Source organism: Bos taurus, chromosome 5 (assembly GCF_002263795.3).
Source record: "Bos taurus isolate L1 Dominette 01449 registration number 42190680 breed Hereford chromosome 5, ARS-UCD2.0, whole genome shotgun sequence".
NCBI classification, from domain to species: Eukaryota; Metazoa; Chordata; class Mammalia; order Artiodactyla; family Bovidae; genus Bos; species Bos taurus.
This window is the reverse complement of record NC_037332.1, coordinates 55,656,513-55,677,205: the sequence shown is the minus strand read 5'-3', so window position 1 is coordinate 55,677,205 and position 20,693 is coordinate 55,656,513. Positions and strand designations below refer to the sequence as shown.

The 20,693-nt window shown below is 49.5% G+C and overlaps 1 protein-coding gene across 3 annotated transcripts; it reads right to left on the bottom strand.

Annotated features, from left to right (window-relative positions):
- Window position 1: 1 nt before the first annotated feature.
- Window positions 2-20,435, bottom strand: AVIL (advillin). 3 transcript variants are annotated; one of them, XM_005206617.5, is made up of 20 exons: window positions 19,474-20,435; window positions 16,937-17,021; window positions 15,566-15,640; window positions 14,628-14,824; window positions 13,159-13,267; window positions 12,957-13,067; window positions 12,517-12,719; window positions 11,956-12,034; window positions 11,729-11,827; window positions 10,906-11,059; window positions 10,703-10,803; window positions 10,078-10,215; window positions 9,814-9,972; window positions 8,685-8,864; window positions 6,902-7,047; window positions 6,650-6,794; window positions 5,020-5,208; window positions 4,348-4,416; window positions 3,339-3,455; window positions 2-1,580 (listed from the first exon to the last, which is right to left on the bottom strand). In XM_005206617.5, the coding sequence occupies exons 2-20, from the start codon at window positions 17,000-17,002 to the stop codon at window positions 1,467-1,469; spliced, it is 2,451 nt and encodes an 816-aa protein (XP_005206674.1). In that variant the 5' UTR covers window positions 17,003-17,021; window positions 19,474-20,435; the 3' UTR covers window positions 2-1,466. The 3 variants fall into 3 exon arrangements, with proteins under 3 accessions (XP_005206674.1, XP_059742435.1, NP_001179458.1); XM_059886452.1 differs by having other exon boundaries at window positions 10,703-11,059; NM_001192529.1 differs by lacking the exon at window positions 19,474-20,435 and having other exon boundaries at window positions 984-1,580; window positions 16,937-17,002.
- Between the last annotated feature and the right edge of the window lie 258 nt (window positions 20,436-20,693).

Genomic DNA, 20,693 nt, shown 5'->3' with positions numbered 1-20,693 from the left:
TGTTTGCGTCATGCTGGGTCTAGCTTTTTTGAGCCTGACTTGTGACACGTTTTAGAAAACAACAGGTGAGCCTCATGGAAGTGGCTGACAGTGTCTGGGAGAACTGTGCTGCTTCTCCCTTCCGCGCATTTATTGTGGCGTCCCCAAGATGTCTGAGTCTTCCCCTCCTCCTCCTGTGACATAGGCCTCTCTTGTTCAGTTTTACTTTGTGATGCTTTGGACTACGCTTGTATCCTGGAACTTCCCCAGTTACATTACTTTTGCCACATGGACTCTTCTGCAGTTGTTGACTCAAACTTAGAGTTGTCTGGAAAATGTGGTTCATTTGTTGATGTCTGTAGCATGCTTTGAAGGCTCTCTGTGGTGGTATACACACTGGTTCTGGCCTCATTCCTGAAATTAATAACACATGGCCTTGTTTCTCTTCTGGATAGTAGGGTGTAGCTGGGTGCGGCCTGAGGTTTCCTGGACAGCTGTGTGGCAGATTCTGGGATTCTTGTGCCAGAAACAGGGATCCCAACTATCCAGAGAGCTCCCTCAGCGGTGCCTCTTTTTTAAAAAAATTTAATAGTTGTATTTGTTTATGGCTGTGCTGGGTCTTTGTTGCTTTGTGGGCTTTTACTCTAGTTGTGGTGCTCGGGCTTCTCATTGCAGTGGCTCCTCTTGTTGCAGAGCACAGACTCTATAGAGTTTGCAGGCTTCCGTAGTTGGGGCTCGTGGGCTCAGTAGCTGGGGCTTCTGCGCTCTAGAGCACAGACTCAATAGTTGTGTCTCAGGGGCTTAGCTGCTCCATGGCACGTGGAATCTTCCCAGAGCAGGGATTGAACTCATGTCTCCTGCATCAGCAGGTGGATTCTTTACCACTGAGCCACTCGAGGGAAGCCCAGCAGTGCCTCTTGACTTCCCCAGTCCTGAGACATTTCTCTCATAGAACACAATAGTTACCCTAATGGGCAGACCCAAAATACTGAAAAGAACTCCCATTTGTTCTTATAGGTATCTTTATTTGAAAACTTAAAAACTTCTGGCACATACAGATTTGAGCATTTAGATTTTGACTTCAGGGTATATATGTGAATAACTTTGATGATTTGTGGGTTAAATAGAAAATACCAACCTTAAAATTTAAAACAAACTTAGGCCCTTGCCCCAGAATTAAGCACTTTAAACAATTCTTCTGTTCTCTTACTTTTGACTTCTCCAGATTTTCTTGCAGTTTTAGTGTTTTCTGCTAAGGCTGCAGCCAGAAGACCATAAAAATTTCAAAGTGAGCAGCTAACATTTTAGGTATATGACAACTAAGAAATGCAGGGATGAGAAAAATGGAGTACATGCTGTGATTGGCAGGCTCTACTATCTCTCCATTAAGTAGCTGGACATTAGGCAGAAATTAGAGAAATTCTTTCCTTACATTGGCACTGACTGCTCTCTTCTGGGATCTTGCAATAGGCAGATGCCTTCTTGCCTCAGAAAAGCCCCTTTTCTTTCTTCATCTGGAGCTGTTTCCAGCCAGGCAGAGCAGCAAACTGCCCTCTTGTGATGCCAAACACAGAAACAAAGTCCTTTTCAGAGAGGTAATTCTGAGAGAGAAAACAAAGTTTCTAGTTAGAAGACCTGGCACCTGTCAGTGTTAATGGGGTGGGGGCAGAGGGGCCAAGAGATAGTCCCAAGTAGCTTCTTGAAAGGGGAAGTAGAATGAATTTTCCAGAAAGTCTGTGTTTGACTTAAATTATTCATTGGCGAGCTCGTCAGCTGGTGGAGTCCCACCGTGGCCTGCGGAAGCGCTGACTGGGTTCACGGCGCTCGCAGTCCCACCTGGCACCAGTCTTGCCAGAAGGACAAGAAATGGGTTGTGTATTATTTATGAGTGCTAAACATTAGGCTTTGGCTGAATGGACAGCTAAACTGAGTGACAGTTTTCCTTGCCTTATGCCCTCATCTGCCATTTTTTATTAATATTTTTCTTTTTTTAATCTGCCATTTTTTAGCCAGATGTTTTCCAATGCAGGATCAAGTGGATCTTGTTGAGAGCATAACATTCTAACATTTATTTATTAATGATTAATGAATATTTTCAGTCCAAGTAAAATTATTAAGGTATGGTTTCTGTTTTCAAGGAAGTTGTTGCCCAGATACTTAAGAATTGGTTACATAAGACACTGTGGAAAATTTAGAGACCCTTCAAGTGAAAGTTGCTCAGCTGTATCCGGCTTTTTGCGACCCCATGGACTATATAGTCCATGGAATTCTCCAGGCAGAATACTGGAGTGCTTAGCCTTTCCCTTCTCCAGGTGATCTTCCTAACCCAGGGATTGAACCCAGGTCTCCTGCATCTCAGGTGGATTCTTTACCAGTTGAGCCACCAGGGAAGCCCATGAATACTGGAGTGGATAGCCTATCACTTCTCCAGCGGGTCTTCCCTACCCAGGAATTGAACTGGGGGCAGGCACATTCTTTACCAGCTGAGCTATCAGGGAAGCCCAGAGACCCTTCAAGGGAAAAATAAATTCATTCATTCAACATGACTGTTAATTAAATCAGCTGAAACTTAAGTTGTGCCTATGATCTGCCAGTCACCGTTTAGGTGCTAAAAAGCTGAGAATGTGATGGTGAACAATACAGACAAGCTCCCTGCTTTTGAAGGTGTCGGGGAGTGGGGCAGAGAGACAGTGAGTGACCAAGTACAAAAGGACTGTAGGCGCTGAGGGAGGCAGGGTCGGGTGGTCAGGGAAGGCCCTCCTGGGGAGGTGACCCTGCAGCTGTGACCTAAACAATGAGGCGGACCTGGCTTTCTGATGATCTGGGAGAGGGATGTTTTTTCAGGCAGGAGCAGTAGCCAGCAGAAAGGCTCATGTTTGAGGAACAGAAAAACAGCAACTGGCTAAAGGGCTGTAAGTGAAGACAGTACTGGCCTGTAAGACGAAATCAGGTGGGCAGGGGCCAGGTTGTATAGGGCCTTGGAGGCCATCGCGAGGACTCTGGATTTTAAGTGCAGTGGGAAGCCATTCGAGGTGTGTTAAATAGAAGAGTATCATCTGCTATAAAAACCCACTGGTGGTTATATGGGGATCAGATTGTAGGGACAGAGGTGAAAATTCACTGGGGGCCTATGGCAGTGGTCCATGATGGCTGGACCATACTGGCAGCAGAGAGATGGAGAGCAGTGGGTGGCAGCTAGCTGATGGGTTGATGTGGGAGGTGAGGAAAAAGAATCAAGAAGGAGCCCTGGGTTTCTGGCTTGAGCTCCTGGGTAGGTCAGTTGTCTGCTGAGTATTTACACTGTTGGCCGTACTCCGAGATGGTGCTTCTGCAGCGCTCCACTCATGTCAGTCACTCACCTCCTTTTTGGCAGGGTTCACATCCTCTGGCAACTCCTGACTCTGATTTTTCAACAGAACTTCTAGGGGGTAATATTTTGGCTCAGAATTCAGGGCAAGGGTTGTGTCTCTCATATCCTAGGGAAGATAAGAATGTAGACACAATAAAAGACCACTCAGGTCTGTGCAATTGAAGTTCTATGTTTATAACATTAAATTTTTTTTTTTTTTAACCACTTCATGCTTTATAATCATCTTTTAGAACAGTGGTCCCCTATGCTGGCTGCATGTCAGAGTCATCTGGAAATCTAAAATAGTTTAGTTTGGGGGTTCTTGAGAAGCTGATTCAGTGAGTCTAAGGTAAATCCTGTATAGTCAGTTGGCGTAAATGTTTTGCATAAATCTCACTTAAATACTGTGATCACATCCCTTCTCTTGGTACTTTTACTTGGGCTCTACATTTCTGGCCTTGAGATGGTTTCAAATTGAAGTCATATTTCTCTTAAATACATTTTAAAGATGCTACGTTGCCATGAGTTTTGAAATCTTGAGTTTGTAGAGCACAAACAGCAAAACACCAGATGGTTTGGACAGTGGTGCTGTGCACTGTCCTGATGCTAAAGAGCTGCTGGGTTCTCGGCCGGGAGCTCCACTTCTGGGGGCCGTTAAAACAGGGGTAATGGCCTGAGTTTCTGTGGATGCCACTGTCAGAAACTAATAGTGTCACCTGGGTTACAAGCTTATTATTTCTGAAAAATACTACTAGTTAATTTAATCTCTCCTGAGTGACAGAGTTGAATAATTCGATTTGGTAACAGCAAGTCTGTTCTAAATTCTGGAAGGAAGTAAAATAAGGAACTCGGCTCTGAAGCCTGCTCTTTCTACCGATTAAAACAATCTTCACATCACATTAGACCATCAGAGTGATACTGAGAAGGACATGATAGGGTTTCAGCCATGCTGTGTCTGCAGCATCTGCTGTTTCTTTCTGGCTCTGGTTGCCTGTGAATAGCTCCTCCAAGAAACTTACAGCAGTGATTCTTGTGATAGCAACAGCATCTCCCAGCTCTTCTTTTAACTGTTCATATGATTTCCCTGCCTAGGAAGAAGATATAGAAAACAGGATGAGATGCTGCTTATAGTGGAGGGACGTCTCAGGTCTGGTCTATAACCCTTGAGAGAAGCAAAACAGCCAGGGGACAGAAGACATTTCAGAGATAAGCAGAAAGGAAAATCCCCTCTTCCAGGTCTATGCATGGTTGGAAGGTACTTAAACATGATCTGCACTCTTTGCTGGTGACTCCTCAATATTCCATACTAAGAGCAGTTGACTAGGAGTCAGAAAACCTGGCTTCTTCCTACTGGTTGTGACTGTAGACAAGTAACTTCTCTGAGCTTCCTCATTTGTAACACAGGCAACAATGTTCCCCTGGCTATCAGGATGTAATGTGTGTGGACAGACTTCACAAACTTTACTGCTTCTCACGTTGCCTGTTCCTGAGGCACGCTGTGAATTTGCTGACTAGACTTAACTGCTGTGCAGGGTGCGAAAGAGAAGGAAGGTAAAAACGGGAGAGGGGAGAAGGGAGTGGGGGGGTACAGTCCTGGGTTGACTCGGCCCTCGAGTACCCTGCCATCCTTCTGAGGTGTCAGTGCTGAGCACCCTGGCAGTAAGAACATCTCCCTGCTTCTCTGTTCTTACGCTCCAAACGTGAGGGTCCCAGGCCAGGAACCAGCCTGTGAAGATGGGAGGCTCGAATCCCTGTTTAACGATCAGGATCGGTGTGCCGGTGTCTCGGCCGCTGGGGTGAGTGTGCAGGTACTCCTGGGCGGTAGACAGAGCACTCTTCTTCTCTGCAGCGTTGGCCTCAGCCCCGATCCACAGGAACACCTGTTGTTGTAGAGACCTGTTACTGCGCTCATGCCAGAGGCTAGTGCTAGATAGTACGCGCTGCCCCGTCTTTCCCCGTCAGCAGTTTACAGCCTCAGCAGAGTAAAGTTTTTCTCAGATTTGTTTTGATTTGTGTATCTCCCACATCTACATCTCCAGTCCTGAACTCTCTGAACGTCAGCTTCCTGAATCCAGCTTCTTGCAAAACATCTCCTCTCGGCTGTCTCCAAGCACCTCAAGTATAACACCCCCAACATGTAGCTCTTTTCTAAACTTGTATCTGTGTCTCCATTCTTGGGGAATGGTGTCCATTCAGTCACCCAAGGCAGTAACCTGGGAATCATTCTGAATGCAGTCTGTATCCCCAGGACTTAGCTAGTTTACCTCTCATGCTTTTGTCAAATCTGTCGCCATCCATCCAGCTCTACTCCACTGCTTCTGTGGGCCAGCAGCAGCTCTTTCTGGACTAGGACCATGTGTGCTGACGGGCCTCCCAACGTACAGTCTTCTTTTTTCTCACACCCCCTCCCTCGTCTCCTACACTCGCTAGAGTGAGTGATCTAAAGCACAATCTGACCATGTCACTCACCTGCTTAAATTTCAGTAGCTTTCCAGGGTAAGTTCCAAACTTCTTGACTTGGTTGGTAAGGTCCATACCTACTTCTTTAGCTTCACCTCTAGGGCACTCTTTAACTCTGTCTTATACTCTGATAATACTCTTTGTAGTTCCCTATATACTAGACTATTTCCTGCCCTGCTTTTCTTTTGCCTGGAATGGCCTCTTTACCTGATTAATACCTGTTTCTCCTTGGAGTCTTGGAGACATCTCCTCCAGAGAGTCTTCTCTGAGCCCCCAAACTGTGTTGAATACCCTAATTTGTGCTCCTGAGGCACTTCATATGTACCTCCATCACAGTAAAATGATGATCCTCCATCTGGTCTCCTCCACCCTCCGTCAGCCTGTAGACTCTGAGAGTGGGGTGGGGCCCTTTGCCTTAGCGACACCACGCCCAGCACAGTGATTAGAAAGGAAGAGGTGTTTGCTGAGCCAAATTGAAGAAAACCGGATGTGGCAGAGGGGTGGCCTTGAAGATGTCCCCTTTTATCCCTTTATTCCCCCAAAGGCCCATATCTCCAGGTGTGCAGCCTACTGCTCTTGGTCCTGAGAGAATGGAGTGTGTGATAGGATGGCATGATTTTCCCAGAGCATAGTGGGAAAATTCCCAGGATGGTGAGTTTTAAACAACATTCTACTCTCTCCAACCCTGGCAAAAAAGCAGGCTCTTCCTTCGGTCACCACTGACAATTGTTTGATTGACTTGGGGATGGTCCAGGGCTACCCTGGCTTACCTGGGGTTTGGGGGAGAGATACTATACAAAAAAATAGCCTAAAGCTTGAGGATGTCTGTCATTTGTTCCAAGCTCTCCGGCTGTGTCTTACCTGGTCCCAGGTATCCAGGAGCATCACGTCACCTGGGTTCAGGTCGTCCTGGGTAAAGTCTATGATCTCAGTGACAGTGAACCGGCCAGTCTTATTGGAACATTCAAAGAGACGAGACTGGACATCTAGGATCTCCTGCTGTAGTCTGCAATACAGTCCATGTAGAGGAGCTGAGCTGCTTGGAAATCACCTGCAGTTCACCAGTCTGGGAGGCAGGGGGAGCCAAACGGAGGGGATGCTGTGGTCCTGTACCTTTTGTCACTGGCATAGGGAGTTTTCCCTCCCAGCAGGTCCCAGAACTCAGCTGGCTCCTGGCCCTCAGCCACTGTGTTCTCAGTACCGTCACAGAGAAGTCCGGCCAGCTCCTTAGCCATCGCCCGCTCATCCCCACTAGACCCCTGAGAACGGGGTGGGGAGAACACAGATGTGAGTCACACACAGGCACGTTGATGTGGGAATAAAGTGCTTAGACTAATAACTCAGTGTAGAAGGAAATGGCAACCCACTCCAGTGTTCTTGCCTGGAGAATCCCAGGGACGGGAAAGCCTGGTGGGCTGCCGTCTATGGGGTCACACAGAGTTGGACACGACTGAAGTGACTTAGCAGCAGCAGCCAGGATTAGTTACCAAGCCAAAAGACCTCAGGACAGGGAGATAGATGGGTTTGTTCTGGTGCTGGGAAGGGTGGAGGCAGGGTGAGGGGTGGGGGGTGGGGGGCTGGGGGGGAGGTGGGTGGGGGTGGGGGTGGGTGGGAAGGAGGAAAACAGTGTGGTAGCAAAGGACCAGACTAGACTCTGAAATGCTCGGTGGGTATTGAGAGGTCACTTTTGTTTTACCTTCAGTTGGAATTTTAGCACTTACTTGTGATTATTTTTTTTAAGAAAAATATTTTTAAAATTATATACAGGAAAATTCACCCTTTCTGCCATAGAGTTCTATGACTCTTGACAAATGCATAGAATCACACTACCACCGCCACAACAAAAAAGAGAGAAGTTGCCTCACCACTGCAAAAGTTTCCCTCCGACCACCCACACCTTTGTAGTCAAACCCTCCATGCATCCTTAGCCTCTGGCAACCACGGATCTGTTCCCATCCTGACAGTTTTGCCTCTTCCAGAACCTGGTAAATGGAATCCTGCATAGTGTGGCCTCTGAGTCTAGCTTCTCTCACTTAGCATAATGCATTTGCGATTCTTCCTTGGCAGTTGTGGGTGTTCTGTAGCTGAGTAGTAGTCCATTCCAATTGTGTGGAAGCACCACTGCTTGCTCATCCATCCTCCAGTTGATTTGCTTCCAGTTTTTGGCAATTAGAAATAAAGGTGCTATTAAACATTTGTGTATAGGTTTTTGTGTGAAGGTAGTTTTTTCACATGGGTACATACCCAGGAATGTATGTACCCAGGAATGGGCTCATACAATAGGTATATGTTTTATAAGAAACCATCAAATTGTTTTCTAAGGCCGTATCTGCATTTTCACCTGCAGTGTGTGAGAATTCCTATTGCTTTTGTCACCAGCACTAGATAGCATAGGTTTTTTAGTCATTAGTCATACGTGTGTAGTGGTATCTCATTGGGGTTTCTATTTGCATTTCCCTAATGACTATTAATATTGAGCATCTTTTCCTATTCAATTCTCTTTTGTAAAACAGTTCTAGTGCTTTTCATTGCAGATGAAATCTGAATTGACAAAAATCATATTTTTAGTGTTCTTTTGTTCAGTGTTAATGCCTGTCCTATTACAGTGCACCAAACTGGTGTGGAAAGATTGACTTTTCCATCCTGCATCCAGCCTCCATGTGTTTAGCTGTTTATGGAGGGTCTCCTGGGTGTGCGCAGTGCCATTATTGAGTGTGTAACTGGAGGCCTAATTGTGAGGAACATTGCTGGTCCCTTTGAAGAATCTTTAGGAAAAGGCTCCTCTATTTGAGGACTGCTCCAGCCTATTCTCAGTTCCTTTGCCCTTGCTGACCAGAGGGTGGGTGCAGGGCTGGGAGCCAAGGGATGGGTGTGACTGCTGGGCCAGCTGTCTTACCTTGCCAAACCACAGGTAGTGCTCTGCCTGCGTCCTCAGCAGAAAGACATCATTGGAGTTTAGGGAGGAGGTGAAGGCTGGGACCTCCACTGCTTTGGTGTTAGATTTGTTATGTCCTTGAATCTGGAAGAGTCTTACTGGAGGATCCGGCTCAGCATTTCCCTTCCTAGAAGTCCCACCCTAGAGAGAAAGAAAAAAGCAGAGTCCAGATCTAAGGTATACAGTGTACGCTGAGCACTGGGCCAGCGCTGTGGAGAATAGGGCTGTATCTGACACCATCTTTGCCCTCAAGGAGCTTCTCAGCCAACTGGGAGAGGTCGAGATGAGCCGGAGTTATGGTACCAACAGTGTTAGCTTTCAGGGGACTTCCCTGATGGTCCAGCAGCTAAGACTCTGTGCTCTCAGTGCAGGGGGCCCAGCTTCAATCCCTGGTCAGAGAACTAGATCCCACATGCCATAGCTAAGACCCTCTGCAGCCAAATAAATAAATATTTTTAAGAAATGGTGTTAGCTTTCATTCTGAGACCTGGGTTATATGCCAGGCTCTTTTCTGGTGCCTTAGCTATATCATTTTATTGATCCTCATAATAACTCTGTGAAGTAGGTATTATTATCCCACAGTGCAGGTGGGGAAACTGAGGCTCAGAAAACTGGGTAATCAATGACAAGACTAGGACTTGACCACAGACTTGTGTATATCAAGCGTGTGACATCATACAGTTCTGGTGGTGCTTCAGCCAAGGCTTTCTGGAAGACATGGGACTGGAGTCTGAAGGGGCACATGGCTGGGGGAGGCAGACAGGGAATGATAGAGCACATGTGAGGTCTAAAGAGGAGACCCACCTGACTGGAGTGGAGTGTGGAGGTTAGGGAGCTGAGGGTGATGCACCTGCACAGGTAATATGGGTCAGATTATACAAGACCTTGAACATGAACTAGGCAGGGGTGAGGACTTGAAGCCCTAGGCAGTCGGGATGCACTTCAGTGTCTTAGAGAGATCCACCTCCTTCTCGTCTGTGTCCTCCCCAAGCCCCACTGTCCACCCCTCCTCTCCTCTACTGTAGCTCCCTGCTGACCTGCTGGTTCTGAGCATTCTGCTTCTGGTGTAGTTTTACCTTAGGTTTCTCACCTCAAAGATGACCAGCTTTCCTTTGAAGATGGCCATGAAGTGGCGCGGCTCCTTTCCCATGGTAACCCGAACCTGCACAGGGGCCCCTTCAAACTGCTGGTCCACCTCTACCGCCTGATATGCCGAGGCTGCCAGCTCATCCTGTGAGGCGTGGCAGCCCTGCAGGGGTGAGAAGGGTGCAATGGGTCCCTGCCACCCCTGGCCCCAGCTCAGTGGCCAGAGGAAGCACCAGGATCCAAAGCTAAGAGCCTGCCCCAGGCCTACCTGCCAGATATACAGGATGTAATGAGGCTTCCCATGCATCTCGTACGTATAGAGAACCAGATAGCAGTCTCCCCCATAAAAGAAGCCATACCACTGGTGCTCCACGGGGACCAGCTCCAGGTTTTCTATCCTCCAGACCTGGGCATAGAAGAGACACAGTTCCCCAGAGATGGGGGGAGTCCTCTTTGAACAAACAGCCACCTGGAGGGAACTGGGCCATGCTGAGCAGAGAATCCAGGTGGGATGAGGCACAAAGGTCCATTCACAGTACCCCTTATCCTCTGGTGCTTCTTCCCAGTACTGAGGGCTTATCCCATTTGCATGATTTGAATCCGGAGAAGTAGGTCATCCCTGGTCAGGCGCACCCCCATCACAGCTCAGAGGTCATTTGAATGCGTCTGCCAGGTGAGCTGTTGACAGCACACTGGGATGCCTACCTTTCCCTTCCCTGAAGAATTGTGGGAGAACCCTGAAGATGCAGACACCTCTTAGGGAAGAGTCCCGAGGCCCCAGAGATGACAAGGGAAACAGAGGAGACACAGGATCCTGTGCGCTCCTCTGCAGCAAAGCAGCCAGGAGACCGGTGCCCTGCCTGCCCTGGCACATGGGTCACTGGGCTTATTACCTCAACTTTGCCGTTGCCGTCATCCACCATTCTTTCCTGGGCTGCCACCTCTGGTTTGGTGTGCAGCAGAGTTACATCAAATTTATCCTGGAAAACCTTCGCTGCAGAGAAGGGGTTGGGAGAAGCCAGGTGAATGAAAAGCATCCATGCCCATCTTTCTAGAGACTCCCCACAATGAGAACACCATCTGGGGGCAGTCTTACCAACTTTACCCACGCTGAACGTTTTCCCCAGACCCACGGTCTGTTCCTTCACCGTCCACTTCTGGAACAGCTGCTTGAACATGGCTGACTCGGCACCGTCATTGACGGTCTCCACGTTGGTGCTGCTGGGGTAGCCCTTCATCCTGATGAAGTCCTGTGGGTACCCCCCACCCCCAAAGGGCAGGTCAGTCAGGGAATGCACTGGTTTCTTGGCTTGACTGGTAATTTACCCCTTTGAAGCCATTGGGTAGGATTGTTCCCTTCTGGGAGTCAAAGTCAAATTCTAACTCACTTCTGTCTAGGGACCACGCTAGCTGCCTCAAGGAAAGGACTAAATGGAACATTTTGGCATTCCTTCATTGGTCATGATTATTACTGATTTTTTTTTTAAATTCTGTCTAGTATATTCCTTCAGCACTTCTGTACTCTACTGATTTTGCATCACTTTCATTTGTTTTTTTTTTTTTGCTTGGTAGATGCATCCTGCTTGGTTCAGCTGCAGGATGCTGCACAATAATGTCATAAGTTCCTTGAGGACAGGGCTGTTGATGTGTGGTATTGCCTTCAATAATAACAGCCACCTTTTATTGGGAAGGTGTGTGTGCCAGTGTGTTTAAATGCTTTACAAATGTTATTTAACCATCACAACAACCCCAGGAAGTAACACTAGACCTGGATTTGAATCCCAGTTTGTCTGTCTGACTTTGAAGTCATGGATATAACTGTGATGTTTTGTGCTCCAGCACCTAATATGGCTCTCTGAGCACCTCTGATGTTTCGTGAACAGACTTTTTGGATAATACTGCATGTCCATAGCTCCTACCAGGGCTTTAGACATGGCCATCTGTTTCTCAACCTTTGTGGCTCCTCTTCCTTTCCACACATAGATCTTGGTTCCACTTTGGTCCAGGATGTAGCAGTCCTGAAGCAGATGGCCAGGGACAAAAGTGGTTACTGCTGCCCGAAACCATAAGGAAGGCCTCTCCGTGGGGCCTGCCTCTGAAGCCAGGTCCGGCTACCCCAAGCCAAGCCCACCCAAGTGCTACTCACATCAGGATTCAGTAAGTCCTGGACCAGAGGCCTCGTCGCTACCTCTGTGACCACCAGCTGCCCAGATGAATCCGAGACACTGGAGAAGGGGAGAAGTTAGCCTGTACATTCCCTTCTACAAAGCATCATGTGGTCAGTTTGTTATTTCCTGGCTTGGTCTTAGGATGGAGTTTCTGGGTAGAGTTTGACTTCTTGCGACAGGCATGGCATGAGTGCGGACTGGGATGTGATGGACACTGTTGTCTGGGGGAGCCTTCTGTGCATCTCTTTCCTGAATATTATCTCTACCCTTCCCCTGACATTATCCTGTCCACACCCCTGGGATGCATAGACTTGAGTCAAGGAACATTCTCTCCCAGAGATCAGGAATCATTGCTAACAAGAGCAGACAGTAGCTGCTCAGGGAACAACAAACTCCTTGTAGAAGCTGCATTCAAAGAAAGACTGAAAGAAACCCAGGTGCCTGCACCCCAAATGAAGCCAAGCAGAAGTGCTTGTTTCTCTGGGGGCCACCTTCCCCTGACCCCAGCTTCCAATCAGCAGCCAGCCTTAGCTACTCACTGATACAATGTGATGTTTGATTTCTGCTGCTGATCTATGACCTCATCTGGGACTGCCGGTTGGATAATGGAGCGCCGGCCGAGGGTGTCCTGAAGGACCTTCATCAGCTCCGGGCTGGCTGCCTCCTTGTCTCCCTCGATCACTCCTATCTCAGCACGGCCCCCTCGCTCCCTGTCCCGAATATCCTTTGCCAGAAGCATTGCCTGTAAAGAAGGCCGGGGATGCCCTTAGCTCCAAGAGAAACAGCCTGGATCCCAGACACAGGGGTTACCCTGATACTGAGGAACCCCAGGCTGAGTTGCAGCCTCAGTCATGTGGCCTATCTCTGAAACAGATGCTGCTCAAAGGCAGGCATCTGGCTGGAAGGGCAGGAAAGAGCCAGCCGGGAAAGAAGGAAAGAGTAGCTGGGGGAAAGGAGGGGCCGACCGCATGGGCCACACCTTCAGGCGCTCCCCACTGCTGCTCTCTGGGCCGTTCCACTGGACGATGACCTTCCCAAGATCCAGCAGGAAGACATCCCCTCGGTTAAAACTGTCCCAGCTCATTTCCACCTGCAGGGAAGAGACAGACATAGGGCAGAAGGAATTCCTGGGTGCCAGGCGGAGAGGCCTCAGGCCCAGGACAGATAGGGGCAGGACTGACCTCGGTGGCCCGGATGTTTCTCTTCCCTTTCACATGCAGCAGCCGCTTCACGTTGTAGGCGTTGGTCTCCACGTGCTTCATCCCAGAGGCCACACCCCCTTTCTTGTAGCTGAGGGAACAGCCGTTGCGTTATTTACTGAGAACCTGCTGTTTGCCAGGTCCTGGGGAGAGAGTGGTGGGCCACACAGAGGCAGCCTTTGCCCACATGGGTGATGACAGTAAATGAGCAAGGCAAACACTGATGCTGGTCACCCCTGCCACAGAGTTGCCCCTAGTGGAGGCTTTTTGACCGAACATTTGGGGCTGTCTTCTCTGGAGGACTGACATTTGAGTTGAGATATTAAGAGTAGGAACCAACCACCGGAGGACTAGACCTCCAGACAGAGGAGTGATAATCCCCACGGCAGGAAGAGCTTGTTTTGTTTTGTTCTTGAAGCTGAACATCATGTGTGTTGGGGCAGGGCCCTCTTCAGGCCATCTCCCGTGGCCTGAAGACCAACTCACTCCCGGAAACCACTCTCCTGCCTCTGGTTCTCACCCCAACCCAGCCTCCTCTAGGCATCCCACACGTGAAGGGTGCCCAGAAAGCCCCCGGGAGCAGAGGGCCTCCGTTGCTGGGTTCCCTGGTGGTTCAGCAGGCTGCTCTGTGCCCAATGGGGCCTCAGTGAGGACTGCTCACCTGCAAGAAGCTGGCCTTCAAGCAGCCTCAGAACGCTTGAGCTCCTTGGAATCCTTTTGTTGTCAATCTCCAGTGTAAAGTTTGGAGGTGATCAAACTCCTCAGTTCATGGCAGGCTGTCATCACCGGCCTTTACAAGACCCCGCTCTTGCAGTGTATGTGTTCCCTTTTATCTGCATAAACTCCCCTCCCTGCCTTTTCCTCCCCACCATAGGCATCCATTCTAACCGTTTAACATCTATCTTTCTATTTTCATTCTGATAAAACATGGCCTGTTGTTTTGTGCTTATGTCATTTTTTACAAACAGGAATTGGCATTCTGTTCTATATTTCAAGCCTGTTTCTTCCTGTGTTCCTTAAGCCCAGTGTTTTTAAGGTGTGTCCACAGGTCAGATGTGTCTCTAATGTGATGGCATGGTACTCCCTGCTGTCTCGGAGTGTTTCTCCTGTTCAGTCTCCCTGGGGGAGGCACATGCCCCACTGCCTGCAGCTTCTCACCACCACTAATACCACTGTGAACATTCTGGCTCCCGTGCCCTTGTGGCAGTAGCAGACTGCCCTCCGGAACACTGGGCCAGTCCTCGTTCCCACCGGCAGGGCCCCCGGGTGCCCATCTCCCCACAGCCTTGCCAACACTCAGCACCACCCAGCTCTCTAACTTACACTGGTGGAGAGGACAGCTTTGTTTTGATTCGCATTTCTCTGATTACTTTCTTCGCATACTTTTTAGCCTTTGGGTTTCCTCTTTGGTGGACCACGTCTACATCCTTGCTGTGTGCCCAGCTACTCACATGATGCCCTGCTTGAAGTAGCCACGGAAGGTGTCGGACTCGTGGTACTGGACCTCCCGGTGCTGAACGGGGCTGCCCCCCAAGTAGTCGTCCAGCTGCGTAGTGTAGATGGCTGCGCAGCTCTGTTCATCCTGGGAGGAGTCCTTCCCAATCCAGAAGTGGATGTCTTGGGAGAGGAGGCAGCCCACTCTCCGGGTCTGGGGTGTAGTCAAAGAGATTGGCTCAAGGGCTGGTTCGCCCCTCTGGCCTGGGAAGGTAGCTGCCTAGGGTGGCTTGTGTCCCATTCTCGGCAGGCTCAGGCCTCTGTGTCCTGCTCTGCAGTCTCTTGCCCCCTACAGTGGCCCCTGGGCAGACCTGTTCCGTGACTCAAGCCCTACCAGCCTGAGTCCCTCCCTACATTTGGGGAATGCTGACAGCTTACTGTCCTCCACATAAGCAGAGGTAGGGGGAAATCTTGCCAGGTTGGAATGCAGGCAAGAGTTCTCTTGTTGCTCATTTGCACCCCTGCACCCTCACAGCTGTATAGAGCTGCTGTCTCCCAGCGTGGCTCTGTCGGCACCGTCCATGTGGGAGACTGTTCCCTCGGCTAGGTGAGCACTTTGAGGCCAGAGACGGCCCTGTGTCCACCTGGCCTTCCTCCACAGCACTGTAATCTGGGGTCTGGGCTCAGGAGGCTGAAGCCTGGCTATGGGCCACATGCTGATGTTCAGACTGACGGCCACACCTCTCCCCCATTCAGATGCAAAATTTAAAACCCTGGCCTAAGCACAGCCTTTGATAGTCAAACTGGAAGCCTGTTCCATGCAACAGCGAGGAAGAATCAAGACGGATACCAGAGGCCTGATTAATTTTGTGGGCAAATCTCCCAGGGAAGCCCCGGAGCTGGCTCTCTGGGGAGGAGCTTGTGAGAATCAGGGGAGAGGGCGGACGGTGCTCACCGAGAGGATGACGTAGCAGTCTCCCTCATAGAAGTTGCCGTGGGCGCTCAGAGGCACCAGCGCCAGCTCCATTTTCTGGAAGGACAAGGGGTGTGGATAGGCTACATCCCTTCCCCCTCGTCCCACAAGCCTCCTCCCTCCATGCTATTATTTGGCACAGGTGACAGGGCTGGGGAGTGGGTGGAAAGGTAGGGAGATGTCCCCAACGGGTCATGGCGGCCAGCCCCAGGATGAGCGCACATCCCTCCAGCTTCTGCTGAGCTCCGCCTGCACAGCCCTGGGTCTGCCCTCCTCCTACCACCTGCCTGGTCTCATCTCACTACACTGAGCAACCTGGTGAGCCCCCTCAGTCCTATGCAGTTGGGTGTAAGCCCTCAAGGAAGAGCCTCAAGTCTCTGAGCCGAAGCACCAGGGTCTCCAGCACTGACTCCATCCACCCAGCACCGGCCGAGGTCTGAGAACGGAGTGGAGTACCCGGATTCTGTGAGGCTCTGGGGGCTGAGGGCTGGCTGTGTGCAGGTTCCGTGCTGAGGGCTCCTGTCTGGAGTCTGGATTGGAGCTCTGATGCATCTGTCATAGCATGTCTGGCTCGTCCCAGGAGAGCCGTTCATGTGGCCTCTGATGGGGACTTTCATCACTGTCTCCAAAGAGGTAAACCTGCGGTTCTATGTGAGTATATTCTATATAAAATATGTGTGTCAAATGTGAGAATGTTAACTATCCCACAATTTGTGTAACTTTTTGTTCCTATTAGTTGTTAAATGCACGGGGAGCCTTAAAAGCAGTGGGAGTGACCTGGCTCTGAGCAGCTTGCTAGGCAGCTGTGACCCCTCTTGAGGACGATAGTGAGGTGGGCATCTCCTCTGGGTTTTATGCAGCAGTCCCTCACTGGGCTCAGAGCAGGGAGGAGGAGGTAAGGCTTTCTGGGCCAGGGCGGTTCCCAGCTACAGACCGGTGGCGCTCCGGGTCAGCCAGAGGGGCTCAAGCCGGAGTAGAAGGGATGAGCAGGGCCCCCATCTATGCTGTACCCAAACCTCCTCCTACTTTGCAGGAGCCAGAGTGCCCCGTGGAAGACAGGTTCCATTGTCCTGACTACAGCAGCCAGTAGTCTTGGCTCTCTGGGTGGCCTGGGCCCCACCCATCTCTCCAGGGCATTTACTGGAAGTGCAGATGGCTGGATAAAGGGCCAGCTTATTTTTGCTTGTGAAGAGCATTTCTTCCACCTCACCTCCCCCCTGCCACCCCGCTCTGTGCAAGAATAGGAGACTGTGCTCTTCAGCGCTGCCTCTCACTGCTGCCGAGCCACTAGCAGGAAACTCAGTGTTGGGGGCTTTCGGCGGCCCAGGAGGTGCCCTGTCCCGCCCAGCTCACCTCTATTCTCCAGGTGATGATCCCAGGGTCGTTGCCCACAGCCTGGAAGGCGCTGCTCAGAGACATGGCGCTTGTCTTCCCGGGACTGAAACATCACAGAGCAAGTGGAGAGGTGACGCCTCTCAGAGCAGGCATCCCGCCCGCTTTCCTCCTAAGTCACTTCCCAATGTCGTCAGCCATCCGGCCACATCCTCATGGCGCATCCCTGCACTGTTGTCTCACAGTGATGTGGGAAATGACTTGTCCAAGTTCATGTCGTAAGCCTGGCTGACCTGGCGGCGAGGTGGTGGTGGGGGGGCAAGTTCTGCTTTGCCCTTGCACTTCCCTTGTTAAGAGCTCTGGTAACAGGCATCATTATTTACTGAAGGGGTGACAAATGTGTTAAACCCTCTGTTGACTGATTTTACTTCTCTCATTTAATTCTCATAAGCTGAATATATTTCCTTCATCTTATATTGTGGGAAAATTGAGGTTCAGAGAGGTTAAATAATTTGCTCAGTATCACCAGAAAGAAATCCCTCCCTGATCTTAAAATCTCTGTTCTAATTACTCTGAGGTACTACAACTCTTCCTAACTTACCTAAATTCAGTGGCACATGGGCTGAAAAGCTTACATCAGAGTATTTCCAAACTGAGTTTCCTTCTCTCATTCTTATTCCAGTTCTCCCAGACTCTCTGCTTGGCAGGTCCTCTTCACAGTCCACTCTTTGGGCTTTCACTTACCAGACTTTTTAAAGTAAACCATTCTTAAACTATCCCATCCTGCTTTTGTCATATGACTAATATATTCCCTGTGCCTCACAGAAGAAAAGGGAAAGTAAAATGGCAGAGCTGGGACATAGAATTCAGGGTGTGGACTTCCCTGGCAGTCCACCACTTAAGGCTTGGATTTCCAATGCGGGGGGTGGGGGCGGGGGTGGGTTGATCTCTGGTTGGAGTACTAAGAGTTCAGGGTGCCAGCAGGGACAGGCGGGCGTGGCCTGTGGACAGACCCTCCCCCGCCCCCACAGACCCAGCCAGTGGTGCAGTGCCCTTCCGCAGGCAGGGTGCGGAGACACAGGGAGAGGTCAAGAGAAGTGCATTATGCACCATCTCTATTCGAGGCGTGTCTAGGGTTATCAAGCTCTTACACATGTCCACGGTCGCATAGCTTTTGCATCATGAAAATTCCTGTCCGGTTCTTGCTCTCAAGGGGCTTGCAATCTCGTGATATACAGTAACTGATGAATGCTCTCACATGGCAAAGGTAAAGGATGGGCTTGACTGATTCATTAATACACAGGAAAAAGAAAAACAAAAACCAAAAGCCCTGAAAGGTCTAGCTGGGATTTTGTGAAAGTATTAGTCACTCAGCCGTGTCTGACTCTTTGTGACTCCATGGACTGTAGCCCACCAGGCTCCTCATCCATGGAATTCTCCAGGCAAGAATACTGGAGTGGGTAGCCATTCCCTTCTCCAGGGCATCTCCCCGACCCAGGGATCGATCCCCGGTCTTCTGCATTGCAGACAGTTTCTTTACCATCTGAGCCACCAGGAAAGCCTGGGGTTTGGCTATTTGGAAGCATATTGTCCTCGTCAGGAGGAGCACGTCTGGCCATTCTTTTCTTGAGCCTTGGTAGATGAACCTAGGTTTGGGTATGTGCCATTATCTAGTGTGGACATTGGCAAAACAAAAAAAGACAAACAAAAATCTCCCTTTGTCTACTGCTGTAGCAGGCCTAAAGCAGAGCAATGATGCGGAGCAGTAATGTTTGAGGATTTAATTTGATAACTGGCACTGCCCCACCCTGTGCTGCTTGGAACTGCTGGGGAATATTTGTTCAGGTTTCCTGCAGATCCTAGATTTCAGTCACTAAAGGCAAATGCCATGACCCAACTAGGGGAAGGGGATAAAGACCAATTCGTTCCTGGGAGAGAGCTAAGTGTAAACCTGCTAAAAGTCAAACCAGCTGTCACTAATTAGGACTGTGAGTCCAGAGGCCAAAAGCGGTCCCAATTCCCAACAGGGACTTAGCAATCAAGACACTCACTGGGCCAGGAGCCCTGAAATACAGGACAGGACATGCTCACAGAAGGAACTCTGCCATACTGGAACACCTAGAAACTGACACCGAAGTCTCCCAAAGCGTCTCTCCATCCCTCCTCAACTCCTAATTTATTAACTTAGTACCCTTTGACACTACCGCTGGGTGGGGTGCAGTTTTGAAATCCCAGGTTAAAAGGTAGTGGCCCTTAATTCCTATCAACACTGTGAATGGACCCGAAGTAGAGGAAGCTGGTTTTCATTTATGCCTTGCTCTACACCATCTTTTTGAGCTGGGGTATTCTGTTTCTTAGTTTTTGAAAATATGCCTTAATGTTTAGGGAGCTCTTAAAAATTACCTCAACTTGTCAGCAGGAAGTTTGCAAAACTGACAAGCTTCTGGTTCAATCCTCTAAGCCTCATCCAAGAAGACAAGGCCAAGGAAATTTCAATCTCTTGTTTCTTTCTAGTCCATGCTCTACTGACATGCACCCATAAACCAAAGAGAACTTACCTTGCCTTCTACCAGTCTTCCCAGTTTTCTGGCTGTGAGTAAGCAGTGTTGAGGAACCACCCAGTGCGGGAGGCTCCAGGCCCTGCTGCCTTCTCTTAGTAATGGCTGTGCAGATACTGGGTTTTATTTGCTTGGGTTTGCATCTTAACCGCATTTTCCTAGTCCTGGCCAATCACAGCCATCCTAGCCCTGGGCTCGACTTATTCAAACCAGAGGGAAAGCTCTATCTGTTCCTATTCAAAAGAGCAAAAACAAGAGCAGACTTTTAAAGGCTTCTTTTTAACTCCAGTTCCACGCCCTGATATAATTGATTTTTTTAAAAGTGAAGTCATCAATAATGCAGGAAAGAGGGTGGGAGGATATGAAATTTGCCATCCTGTAGATATGAATGCATTACACTGATGACAGGAGGCAGGGCTGGGCCGCCCGCTGAGCCCCTGGGATGTCCAGGCTGGCAAGCGCCTCCCCCAGAAGTTTCTAGGCATTTCTCGGAGGTGAAGTCTGGGTGAAGGGCCACAGTGTGTTATCAGGTCATTCTGTTTTGTCCCTTGGGGGGTCATATGGCAGTCCAATCAAAATCTGAGTGCTTACTAGGTGCCAGGAACCACTGTTGAGTTCCAGGGCTCCTACTCTGGGAAAACCAGTAAGGGGTACAGAAGGAAGACTCTACATCCCTAAGTCCCTCCGGAGCTTCCAGTTCCTCACCAGAAGTCAACAGAACACCAAGCTTATGCTTATTAAGCACCTGGAGGGAATGGGGTTGATTCTACCCGGGGGCCAGGGAAGAGCTAATGGAGCCCAAGTTCTGTGACCTTGGGCAGAATCCCTGTGCTGAGTCCACAGTTGGTCTCCCAGCCTGGGCACTCCAGCCTCGTAATGACAGAGGGGTTCTGAGGGAACAAAGGGTGGGGGGTAAGTTACGAATGAACAAGAGCAGGGACAGGAGACAGCATCCATTCATGGATGGGTTTTTTAAACCCACTTTTATTCATTAATTGTAAGTAATACAAATATTTCAAAAATATAAACAGACACTTAATGGCATCCTACATTTCAAGTTTTTGAATACAACAAATTTATCAAATTATGGACTTGTAAGCAAGGTGGTCAGAACCCCAGAGCCCAGTCACAGTGGGAGGCAGACCTCCCTGACCCTCCAGATGGCGTCTTGAAGGGGGTTGAGCGGCACAACAGAGACAGGTCAAATCTGAGATAACTAC